The sequence below is a fragment of the Gavialis gangeticus genome, unplaced genomic scaffold (genome assembly GCF_001723915.1).
Source record: "Gavialis gangeticus isolate Ggan-Ray unplaced genomic scaffold, GavGan_comp1, whole genome shotgun sequence".
Classification (NCBI taxonomy): Eukaryota; Metazoa; Chordata; order Crocodylia; family Gavialidae; genus Gavialis; species Gavialis gangeticus.
This window is the reverse complement of record NW_017729032.1, coordinates 204,452,539-204,466,147: the sequence shown is the minus strand read 5'-3', so window position 1 is coordinate 204,466,147 and position 13,609 is coordinate 204,452,539. Positions and strand designations below refer to the sequence as shown.

Sequence of the window (13,609 nt, the reverse complement as noted above, 5' to 3'; positions counted from 1 at the left end):
CCTTCCGACCCTTAATCTATGAATCTATGAATCTATGCTGCTCCTGAAAAGCGGTCTGCAAATGATGATATTTTGACCTGTAACACTTTTTATGATTCATAAAGACAGCATGAATGATTTTGTAAAAATCATAAGCCTCTTGTTCTGCCCCCAGCCTCCTCCCCATACCTTTTTTAAAGAGCACAAGTATAGTACCATATTGGGTCAGACCAATGGTCCATCTAGCCTAGTACCCCCTAGTGGCAAAACTGGAGGCTATATAGGGAGAGCACTGAACCACATACCTCTACAGTGATCTATTCCCTATTCAATACCCTCCCTGGCAGTCACCGTTTACTGGTTTAGAATTGCCAGTGGAAACATCTCCAACCAATCTATTCAATAGCCCTTAATAGATCATGTATGAATTTATCTAGTCCCTCTTTGAACTTGGCTATGCTATCTGCCTTTTTAAACTGCAGCACAAATCAGTGTCAAGTCTGGTATTTTCTAGTTTTGCTGAAAGAATTATCTGGTAGTCTCTAAGACATGTATGGTAAGAATTAGATCTATAATGTTAAGATAAAATACTATAAAAGTTCAGAGTTTATTCTAGACAAGACAGAGTCTTCATACTGACTGAATTCAAACCTAGGTTTCTCTAACAGCATATGCTGTTAGGTTTCTCTAACAGCGTATATATACACAGACTGCAATCACTGAAATCACTCTGCAATAGTGCGAAGCACTATTTGGCTGAAGGATGCATCTGTTAATGTGATAGAATTGAACTTTAGAGTGTTCCGAGACTTCCTCCAGAGTGGGTCCACATGGCTGCTCTACAAGTTAATTTAGTGGTTATTGAGCTTCATCTACTCAGAAATGTACTAGATTTTGACAGAATATATGTCCTGGTTGATTGTCTTTCTCTACTGTATCCTTGAACAGCTTCTTTCCCCTGTACTGAGGATTGTTAACTTCACCAGTAAGTGATTTTTCTGAATTTTCTTCATGCTTTCAGTTTACCATCTCATCTCTCTCTCTATCCCAAGCCTATTCTCCTTAAGAAGTGACATCATTATGGGTGGAAAGGTGGTCAATTTCCTGCAGCAAGTGAAATTTAGGAGCAATCTTCAGTACAAAATCTTTTGCCATTCAGACAACAGTTCTGGATTCTGTGCAATATTCAATACTGTAGCTTGAACAATAAGAGTTCTAAATTAAGAAACAGTCATAAATGTAGTGTTCCAGATGCTGATTTAGTACACGAATACGGTAAAAGCTAATGAGTAGGTTCAGAAGGTTCCACAAATGTAGACAGCATGCCACATTTAAAATCAATAAGGACATCACAAATCTTGAGAGGTCTTAGTAACTCACATGCCTGAGGAAACTGATTAGACTCCTTTGCCTTGTAAGTTTATTAGGAGTCTCTCTGGTGAAAAAATTCTAAATGGTAAATTATGCGAGTATTATACAGATAATTTTCCAGACACTGGCAAGACAATCTATTCTATGATCGGAACTGACTTTGCAGTATGTGTATCACTGTTTAACCTGGTCCATCCCACCCTGAAGCCCGTATATGTAATTATATACTAAAGTCTAGGTCTAGTCTAGATTATCTCCTAAAATCCCCTCCCTGCCCCCCCACAACTGCCTTGCTTTATTACAGCCATGTTACAAAACGCTGTGTGTAAATCCAACTCTTCAACATATAAACCAGTCTAGTTTAGCTAATGTATGTGTGTCCAGGATTCTTGAAATGTACATCAATTCATCTATTACTATAGTCCCCTTCAATGGGTAGGGGATATGCTTGTGTTTAAATGTTTTTTTGATGAGAACAGGCTAGAATTCATCCCAAAGTGCTCTTTGACAATAAATTCCATACATAATATTCTCTCAAAATTATCAGGGAAGAAGCCAAAAGAGTTGAAATCTTACTTCTCTCATATCTCTTTAGAAATGGGCTAACATATTAAGCAAAAATCTGTTTCATATGGATCACTGTGAAAAGATGAACTCTGAATCATACTGTTACTCCTAACACCAGGCCAAACACAAATGAGAAAGTTTACCTAAGTCGAATCACTTACTTTGAGAAAATAATGGAAAAATATAAGCGGAAAGGTTTTCAGAGTTGCCTCAAATTTTACTTCTCTGGATCCTTCAGTAAAAGAAATCTTTTATTACTATTTCCTTCACCAGAAAAGCGGCACCTCATTGCACTTTAAGAATAAGAATATTATAAAGCTTATCCTTAGAACCTGATCAAATGTAATTTGTTTGTCAATCTCCTTCTCTTTATGGATAGTTTTATATGGCTTACATTACATTTTTAATCCATGTAGAAAGAATATAATAAAATACCTCCAATTTGATTTGGGGGGGGGGGGATTATGCCTATGTATACATAATAGTGAATCTCTCTGCTTAATTTTGTTAATAATATTCAACTTTATAATGTTTTTTCAGGGACACTAACAGAATGGGAGGCAATTGCACTTAGATATTTTGGTGCCTAAAAAGCGGGCCAAATCTCACCCTATCTGAATAGTAGAGGGAGATGTGCTCAGAACTGAAATATCAGAGCCTCTGGTAAAATGGGAGTCTTTCTGATGTGGCTACCCTGGCGGGATAGTTGGAACAGTTAAGGAAGGGATGAAAGAGATTCTGAGATTCTTGTGACTGTACTTCAGACATAGCGTCAGAAGCAGCATAGGGACTTCCTGACTGAGGACTGAATGAAAGCTTGGCATGAAGTTAATTTCAATTCCTAACTTTTGGGGCTTCCTGACTTAATACTACTGAAGAAAGATGGACTTATACTGCAGCATACCAGTGAAAATTAATATTAAAGGAGTTGGGAATACTGACAAAGTTCACAAAATAGGTTTGAAATAATACAATATACAGTGAGAGATCCTACTACTTGTAAAAAAAAATAAAGAGCCGACTCAGGTTGGAATTCTCCAGTTGTCTGCAGCTGGCACTGAAAAGGGGCATACAACTTTGAAGATGACTTTCTGGCATAGGTAGCTGCTTCAAGGACAAAAAAGACACTTGTTTTCATTTTTGCTCAAATTCCATATGCAGGCTGTAGGAGAAAGCTACAGATAGTTTCATTAAACTCTAGTTAAATTTTCTCTTGCATCTGTAACAGAATTTAGAAATTCAATCCATTTTCAAATGGAAAAGTCCATGAAGAAATGTAAACGGGCTCCTGAATTACTTCAGTTCTCTGAGGAAAGCCATGTGAAAGACAAATGAACTTTAAATTAGGTGCAGCACAAAATACCCTAAAAAGTAACTGAATAAACTTCCTTAACTGAATAGCTTTTCTTTGATTTGAAACAATTACCTGATTCCTAAAAATATACACACATACTTAACTTTAACCTTATGTTTACTCTCATTCATTTCAATGGGACAATGTACATGTGTAAATATCTGCAGAATCTGGTCCACAATGTATGTTGTATATGGTAGCTTATAGCAGAGTAAATTGAGAGAGAGAATTCCAAATTCTGGGACAGGCTACAGCTAGACCTGGACAGGTTACAGGGGTGGGCAGATGAGAACAAGATGGGTTTCAATACTGACAAGTGCAAGGAGCTGCACCTGGGGAGGAAGAACCAGCAGCATACCTACAGGCTGGGGAACTCCCTTCTCATCAGTGCAGGGGCAAAAAAGGATCTTGGAGTCATTGTTGATTCCATGATGAACATGGGCCGCCAACGTGAGGCCGCGGTCAGTAGGGCTAACTGCACCTTGTCAGGCATCCACAGATGCATCACAAGTAGGTCCAAGGAGGTGATTCTCCCCCTCTACACAACATTGGTCAGGCCGCAGTTGGAGTACTGCATCCAGTTCTAGGCGCCGCACTTCAAGGAGGGATGTGGACGGGATCAAGAGGGTCCAAAGGAGGGCTACTTGCATGATCAGGAAGCAGCAAGGTAGACCCTACGAGGAGAGACTGAGGGACCTGAAACTGTTCAGCCTCCACAAGAGTAGGCTGAGAAGGGATCTGGTGGCCATCTATGAACTTACTAAGGAGGACCAGCGAGGAACAGGAGAAACTCTGTTTGCCCGAACACTACCAGGTGTAACTAGGAATAATGGCCATAAGTTGACTGAGAGTAGGTTCAGGCTGGACATCCGGAAGCACTACTTCACAGTCAGGGCAGCTAGGATCTAGAACCAGCTTCTAAGGGAAGTGGTGCTTGCTCCTACCGTGGGGAGTCTCAGAAGGAGGCTAGATAATCACCTTGCCAGAGTCTTTTGACCCCAGCATCCTTTCTTGCCCATGGGGTCAGACTTGATGATCTGCTCAGGTCCCTTCTCACACTACCAACTATGAAACACTTAACAAAACGTAACCAAAATTTCATCTTGCCCAATAATGAAAAATTCTTTTCTTATTTAAATATCATTTAAGTTTTATATGATATTCTGGATATATATTATCATGTTGAAATAATTTTAAAAAATGATCAGGTTTGTATACTTTTCTTTTAAAAGAAGTCATAAGTTGAGTACTGTAATAACAAACATTGAAATCCATCTTCATATCTAGCATCTTCAGCCAATGAGGAGATGTGTCCCTCCTAACTCTTGCATTCAACTAAGATGCAATAATTCAACAACTGTATTAAACACATCTATACTTGACAGAGACTGCTCCCAGTAGCTCCTTTCACAGTAATTTGCCTAGTCTGGGTAACCATGGCTACCGGCACAAAACTGTATTACCCGAGTTAACAATTTTGTGAAGAAAATGCCTAAAATACTAACTATCTATAAGATATTGCCATTTTAAAAGAAGTTTATTAAAAATGTTTTAAGGCTGGACATTGATATTTTTCTGTATATGCAATAATATACATGAATCAAAATACTTACTTTCAGCATTGGACAAAGTGCAGGGATTGCAGTCAATCAAAGCTAACTGAAAATGCTGAAAAAAAGAATAATTATTGTTTCTCAAGTAGAAAATATTTAAAATTTAAGCAAATTATTTTAACATTCATATCTAAAAACAAATTTACATGGGGCATAAAGGTTCAGTGACAACTAATTTGTACTCAGCTTCAAAATTTCTGCTTAACAGTTTGTTTCATGAGAAGAAAATAAACTAGTCTGACAAAACAAATAATACTTCTAACAGAACTTTAAAATACTTATCTTAAGGAAAATCAGGAAAGATTCTATACAATAAAGATTTTGTCATCCAAAAAGGTCAAGATTTGAAGGTCAAATTTTCTAGTTCTATGCAGATAAACATGTAAGCCATTAATTAGTATGCATTTAATTGATATGCAAGATTACTCTTCAGTTAGTATGTAACTGGTATACAATAGAAAAAAAGTTTTGTTCATCAAAAAGTAGCAAAATCTTAAAAATAAGTAATTTGACAAAAATTCACAGCTACCTACTAATCAATTGTTTCTTTGTCCAGTTTTCATTTTAAAAGTTGTCCTGACATCATGATTTGGAGGGTTTATGTATTTATTTATTTGTGCTCCCTTCAGGAGACTGAGCGAAGATTTCACTTCTAAAAATCCATAAACATTTAACTGATTCATTCTTCTAGTGGGAAGGTTATAGAGCCACAGCAATAAAGTCTGGGCAGCAATAAAGTTTGTCTGCCCAAAAGTCTAGACATGACCAATCATTTTATAGGTGTCCCACTAATTCAACAAGCAACATTAAGGGAACCAAAGAGTAACCAAATGCATCAAAATGGATGGAATATACAGAGAAAACTAAGTGTCAATGCATTTGTCATCAACAGTTTCTACTTATATTAGAGTTTGCATTAATATTCATACTTCACTGGATAAAGCAAAGCAAATACTAGTACCAAATGATTATCAGATAATTCTGATAAAGCCACTGTTACCTGGATTACAAATCAAACATTCTAATAAAAAATTAGGAACTGGCAAAACCTAAATTTTGAATGATTTATAATTCGTATTACAAAGACTACATTTTATCTGGTTAACACACAAGTAAGAAAATCTATCTTCTGGCATCTGGAAGACCAAAGAGGAAACAGAAATAGTAATTACTGACGTAGAAAAAAAATTTAAAAATTCCCAAGGAACTGATGCACTCACCCTTTTTTCAATATTGCCATAATCAAGGCTACTATATATGGCACAACCTTCATCCTCAACTTCCTCTTTCTATAGAGTTTGCCTTTCAATGATGTTTATTACAACAGTGGGCAAGGAGTACAACTGGGCTTTTATTTAGAATTTCCTTAAACACATCAAATCAAACAATTGAGACACTAACCAACCAAGATAAATTAAGAAGACTAATGCCACACCTTCCATAACAAGGACACTGAGGCATACATTAACTGAGCTGACATCCTTATCTGCATCCCAGCAACTTAGTTTCCAAAAACAATGACAACCTAATTACAAATCTAAATGTATTAAGTCAGCACCATAAATATTTTAGATCAATTACCTAAGAGAAGGTCCAGAAAACAATAAGCACACATACAACTTCCAAAATAAAGTGAAAAATCTTAAAGCAACACAATGTCAGTTTATTTCTCTGACTTGCTGTTTTTTCTAGAGATCAGCACTGATAGAGAACTTAACAATTTCCTCTCGCTTGCACTGCAATTCAGGTTGTCTGCCTCAGACACCCTTTAGTCTGTTACCATAGCAATACGAAGGCAAGTTAAAAATGACTGAATAATCAAAAGGTCTACTTTACATTACATTTTTTTCTGACAGAAAAGGATATACAGACCTGTATATTTAGGCCCGTGCAATGGACTAATAGATATAAAAGGTTGAAAACTCATTCTGAACTCGCCCTGTCATTAGCTATTAATGTTAAAGGTGAAACAGAAAGGTAGATTTGCTTTCACCTAGTAATGCTATTATATAAAATAAACAGATCTAAAATGAAAAGCTTGACACACATTTGGTAGCTTTTCAGAATGACTATTACAGTGAGATCAAGTGAGAGAAAATATATAACTGCATAAGAAGAAACATCCATTTTAGCATTTAAATCTGCCAGTATTCTACAGTCTGTAGTGAAATAGCAAGGATATTCTCACCCAATACACCTAAAAAAGTCACCAAAAATCGTAAAAACAACACATTACCTGCTTCCTCACAATTTCAAATTCCACAACATTATGGTAAATATTCCAAAATGCTACACATTTCTAACCATACCATTCAAGCAAGCCACAAAAAGTGACACTACAAATAATCCAGAATATTCATATTGGCACTAGAGAAAACAGAGCACTTTGAACAAAACAACTATTGCAAAGGTGCATACAGAAAACCAACAATCTTTCAAGCGCGCGCGCACCCCCCCCCATACCTCTAGTTAGGTTAGAATAAACAACACAGCTTCTTTTCATGCATTCAAAAAAGACAAAATAACATATAATAAAACTCATTAACCAAAATCACATCCCACTAGTTCCTATCACCCGTACCAAAAATGAAAAAACCCACAAAACACAAACGTTAATAACCAACTCCTATTTCTGCAACAAACAGAAGCAGCTAGCAAACATCTGCACCTCTCACAAATATTGCGGTACTGAAGCTGGCTACTGCTGTGTGAAATAGTTATTATGCAGGAGAGGCCGCTGCAGTTCAGAGACGACATACAATACCTCAAAGGCAGACAGCAGTCTATAGAAATTCAAATCCTGAGTAAGAGGATTTACCTAGAAGGCACTGTTCTGAATGTTAAGAAGTAGCTGTGTCTCTTCAAGAGCTGCAGTTGAAGTCATGATACAACTTGATTTGTAGCAATTTATAATAGCACAATTATCGCAAGACTATTTTGTCTCCTTCAGAGTCCTTGACTTGCCTATGTGACTGGGGTAACTATTCTGGATATAACCTTTCTAAGGCATTAAAGCACACGCTGCTCACATGTAAACATAATTACTGAATATATTATTGAGTCTGGTGTAAAAAGGAAGTAACTTGTCATTGAATTAAATAATTTAATGAATCTACTTACTATTTGAAAATCAAGCATATTATACAAATACATACTCAAATAATATATTACATGTGCACAATCAGATTATTTTAATATACTTGACTTACATAACCTTTAAAATTAAAATAAGCAACTAAATGGATGTCTGTGGTTATATTACATTAAAAAAATAATCACCAAATATAAAACGTAATGTTTTCAAACTTAAAGTATTTAATCTTTTGTTTTTAATTTTGTTTTAAAATAGTGATTTAAAGTATTTTCTCTCTAGGGTGATATAATAAAAATTTTCCTGATTGACAGTTCTATATTTATTTAGCAAAGGAGGCAAACCATCATTTGAAGCCTGACAATTCTGACATGGAACTTACCACAGGGGAAAGCTTGATCACAACTCAGTACAATTCTGTAAGAGGCAGCCTTTTCTGACTATATGACCTAGGTGTGATGCGTATGTTCTTTAGAGCTATCTTTGTTCAGATAACTAGGACACAGAAAGCCTTGCGTAATCAAAGTGTTGGCAGACAGCCACGGCTCCATTTGCCAGGCATGTTGGGGGGGGATCTTGGAGAGGACGTGCAGCACGTGCTGCCAAATCAACTCATTACTCTGCTCTCCGGGGTCCTTCAAAATCGGAATCAATTCATCTTCTAAGCAAAGGGGCTTGTGAGGCATAAACAGTGTTTCTTTCACCTTACCCTGCACAATCCAAACAGGAGAAATCAGCTACATGAATAGGACAAAAAAAGTGCTAAAGACAGAATCAACAATGGTTGTATATTTACATAAACTGAATAAGGCCAATCTGTTCAGGAGAATCTCTTGTTCTGAACTACTACGGCTGCAAAATTCTATTCAAATACAACACTAACAGGAAACTACATTGTCTTTGGCCAAAAGGTTTAACTGTCATTCACTGGATGTTTTCAGTACGAAAACAGTGTTTTTTTACAACCATATCTGAATATTTATGTTAGCCAAAAGTCTAGACATGAAAGACTTTGTCATTATTTGTACAACATCAGAGTTAAGTTCTTCTTAAACTGCAGTCCAAAGACCATTACAGGAAACAAAACGCTATGAGGAAGGTAGATGACTGAGGTCCACTACAGTGTTATCTTTTGCTTACATTTAGTTAACTTCTCTTGGATTAGGCTAGCTCAAATAAAAATAGATTACAAAACATTCAAGCATCACAGAGTAGCTGACTTCCTGTCGTATTAGGTTCAGCATCAGCAACCCACACCTTCAGACAGGCCAACCTGTTTGAACTTAAAGCACTTCAACTTTTGCTAGATATGTGCACACAGACATTGAGGTATGGTTTCTAGTTATAGCTCAAAAAATTAGAACCAATGCTGCAGTGAAAACAAGTCTTGAGAGGTGAACTGTTATACTACATAATCTCCTAAGTAAAACTGAAAAAAAGGAAAAAAATGGACCACCTCTGAAATTTACTAGTGTGAATGCCTAAATAATTGATTCTTAAATATTTTCCTTTTCAAATATCAGATTCATATCATGTCCTTATAACCGGAAATGTAAAAAATGGTACAAATCTATTTATATTTAAATGGCTTATATGAAATATAGATGAATGTTGTTAATGTTCTAAATTACAAAAAAAACATGGAAAATACGACCTTCTTGCCTCCATTTTCTTCTTTGCCTCAAGGCTCCTACTAACAGCGACTTTTCTGTTGGCACCGGCTTATTTTTTTATTTATTTATTTATTTATTTTTTAGCAATTAGTCTTAAAAATGACTTCAGAAAAGCAGACTCACTTCTTCAGGGAACTGATGGGCAGGATCCCCTGGGAGGCCAATCTGAGGGGGAAAGGAGTCCAGGAGAGCTAGTTGTATTTTAAAGAAACCTTACTGAGGGCACAGGAACAAACTATCCCAACGTGCAAGAAGAACAGCAAAACGTGGCAAGTGACCAGTTTGGCTTAGCAAGGAACTCTTCAGTGAGCTTAAACACAAAAAGGAAGCTTGCAAGAAGTGGAAGCTTGGACAGGGACTATAAGAATACTGCTCAGGCAAGCAGGGCTGAAATCAGGAAGGTCAAAGCACAACTGGAGGTACAGCTAGCAAGAGATGTGAAGGGTAACAAGAAGCGTTTCTACAAGTATGCCAGCAACAAGAGGAAGGTCAAGGACAGTGTGGCTCCCTTACTGACTGGCGGAGGCAACCTAGTGACAGATGAGAAGGGAAAGGCTGAAGTACCTAAATGCCTCTTTTACCTCAGTCTTCATAGGTTAAGGTCAGCTTCCAGACTACTGTACCAGGCAGCAGAGTTTTGAGATGAGGTCAGCAGCCAACAGTGGCAAAAAAAACAGGTTAGGGACTAATTAGAAAAGCTGGACATATACAAGTCCACAGGGATGGATGAAGTGCACCCAAGGGTACTGAGGAAGTTGGCCGATGTGATTTCAGAGCCACTGGCCATCATCTTTGAAAACTCATGGTGACCAGGAGAGGTCCTGGATTATTGGAAAAGGGCAAATACCGTGCCCATATCTGAAAGGGAAGGAGGAGGATCCAGGGAATTACAAACCAGTCAGCTTCATCTTAATCCCAGGAAAAATCATAGAGCAGGTTTCTCAAGGAATCCATTTCTAAGCACTTGGAGGAGAAGGTGATTAGGAACAGCCAGCATGGATTCACCAAGGGCAACTCATGTCTGACTGCCCTCTATGATGAGATGACTGGCTCCGTGGATGTGGAGGATGTGGTGGACGTAACATACCTTAATTTTAGCAAGGTGTTTGATACTGTCACCCACAGCATTCTTACAAGCAAGATGAGGAAGTATGGGTTGGAGGAACGGACTGAAGGTGGATAGAAAGCTGGATGGACTGTCAGACTCAATGGCTAGTAATCAATGGCTCAATGTCTAGCTGGTATCAAAGTGGAGTACCCCAGGGATCAGTCCTGGGGCTGGTTTTGTTCAGTATCTTCATTAACTATCTGGAAGATGGGATGGATTGCACCCTCAGGAATGGATGGATGACACAAAGCTGGGGGGTGTAATAGATGCACTGGAGATGCACTGAGAGGCTGAGGGAACCGGGTATATTTAGTCTGCAGGGCTAAGTACAGACAGTCAAACAGCCCTACGCTGAATCAATTCAGTCTCTGTAGTATAGTATAAACTGCAGATTAAACTGAAAAACAACTGGACACACATTTACTTTTGATTCAGCAAATGGAGCCACATGTCTGCAGTGGCTCAGGCCAAAAGCCAGGGGGGTGCTAAAGCATGATGACTCTGGCACATAGCCAGGATGGGCTGTACATTTGCTTCCTCTTTCTGCTGCCCCAGAGGTCTCTGGGATATGCAGTCCAGCATCACATCAGCAGGACTCTGCAGGGATGCTCATTACTTCCTCTTCTTGCTTCCAGGTGCCTCTGGGATGTGTAGTCCAGAGTCACATCCAGCAGTAAGTTTCAGTAAGTTTAGCAGGGCAGGGCAGATCTGTACTCAGGGGGATTTAACAAGGGGAAGAAGGGTTTAACCCTCCCTGGTCCCAGAGTGTTTGCCAAAAGGCAGGGGGCAGTCCCTGCCTCCTATTCCTCCTCCCGCCAACCCTTCACTGTTGGATCAGAGAGCACAGCCTAGCTCAGCCCTGGAAAGCATGCTGGGATTTAACTTCAACCAGGAAGGGGCCCAGGACAGAAGTTTTATAAACCGGTTTGACCCAAATCAGTTGAGTCTGATAATACATTCACCCAAGTTTATCTTAAACCAGTTTCAGGCATTTTGAAATTGGTTTATGTGCACTGAACTCCTATTCTGTTACAGGTTTAAACCAGTTTCTGATCATTTAAACCAGCTTATGTGTAACTTCTGTCCCTAGGCCAGAAGAGAAGACTGAGAGGGTATTCGATAGCAGCCAGAAGGGCGACTGCAAGGAGCATGGAACTGGACTGTTCTCAGCAGCGAGAGATGACAGAACAAGGAACAATGGTCTTAAGTTGCAGCAAGGGAGGTTTAGGTCGGATATTAGGAAAAACTCTCACTAGGAGGGTGGTGAAGCACTGAAAGAAGTTACCTAGAGTGGTGATGGAATCTCCATCCTTGGAGGTTTTTAAGGCCCAACTCGACAAAGCTCTGCCTGGAATGATCTAGTTGGGGCTGGTCCTGCTTTGAGCAGGAGGTTGGACTAGATCATAGTGCTTAGGATCGGAAGGGACCTGAACAGATCATTTGGTCTGACCCCCTACCCTGGGCAGGAATGGGTGCCGGGATCATATCACCCCAGCCAAATATCTGTCCAGCCTCCTCTTGAAGACCCCCAAGGTAGGAGAGAGTACCACCTCACTTGGGAGCCCATTCCAGAGCCTAGCAGCCCTAACTGTAAAGTAATGTCTCCTGATGTCCAGCCTGAACCTTCTCTCTAACAATTTGTGCCTGTTATTCCTAGTAGCCCCGGGTGGTGCCTGGGGAAACAGAGCCTCCCCCATTTCTCACTGGTCCCCCCTGGTGAGTTTGTAAACAGCCACCAGATCCCCCCTCAGCCTTCTCTTGTGGAGACTGAATAAGTTCAGGCCCTTTAGCCTCTCTTAGTAGGGCCTGCCCCTCGATCATGCGAGTGACCCTCCTCTGGATCCTCTAAAGGCTAGCCACATCCCTCTTGAAGTGCGGTGCCCAGAACGGGACACAGTATTCCAACTGTGGCCTAACCAATGCCGCATAGAGGAGAAGGATCACCTCCCTGAACCTGCTTGTGATGCATCTGTAGATGCACGACAAGATGCGGTTAGTCTTACTGACCGCTTCCTCGTATTGGTGGCTCATGTTCATCCTGGAGTCAACAATGACTCCAAGATCCCTTTCTGCCACCGTGTTGACAAGAAGGCTGTTCCCCAGCCTATAGGTGTGTTGCTGGTTCCTTCTCCTTGGATACAGAACCTTGCACTTGTCCGCATTGAATTCCATCCTATTCTCATCCGTCCACCTCTGTAACCTGTCTAGATCTAGCTGGATTCTGTCCCTCCCCTCCAGCATGCCCACCTTGCCCCACAACTTGGTGTCATCAGCAAATCTGGACAGTGTGCATTCCACACCCATATCCAGACTGCTGATAAAGATGCTGAACAGTACAGGCCCCGGGACCGAGCCCTGGGGGACTCCACTGCCCACATCCCTTTAGGTCAAAAACAACCCATCCACCACCACTCTCTGGATGCAACCATCTAGCCAATTTACCACCCATCTGACTGTGTAGGCATCAATCCAGCAGTCACCAGGTTTTTTTAAAAGAATGTGGTGGGAAACTGTGTCAGAGGCCTTTTTAAAAGTCCAGGAAGACGACATGCACCCCAACACTCTTGTCCAGGGACTTCATGACCTGATCATAAGAAGAAACCAGGTTAGTCAGGCAGGACCTGTCCTCAATGAACCCAAGTTGGTTACTCCTGAACATTACCTCCCCTGCTGGGCCGTTGCAGATGCACTCCTTGATAATTTTCTCAAAGGTCTTCCCAAGGACCGAGGTAAGACTGACTGGCCTATAACTGCTGGGGTCCTCCTTTCTCCCCTTCTTGTAAATGGGGACCACATTGGCCCTTTTTCCAATCCTCTGGTACCTGGCCAGTGCCCCACAAGTGCTCATAGAGC

At 39.9% G+C, this 13,609-nt stretch overlaps 1 protein-coding gene across 4 annotated transcripts in view; it reads right to left on the bottom strand.

Moving 5' to 3' along the window:
* KDM6A (lysine demethylase 6A) overlaps positions 1-13,609 on the bottom strand; it is a 305,237-nt gene that overhangs the window by 101,943 nt on the left and 189,685 nt on the right. For all 4 annotated transcript variants that reach the window (XM_019524155.1, XM_019524154.1, XM_019524156.1 and 1 more), the window contains exon 7: positions 4,885-4,939. In XM_019524155.1, the coding sequence (XP_019379700.1) occupies positions 4,885-4,939 (55 nt within the window). The remainder of the gene's footprint in view (positions 1-4,884; positions 4,940-13,609) is intronic.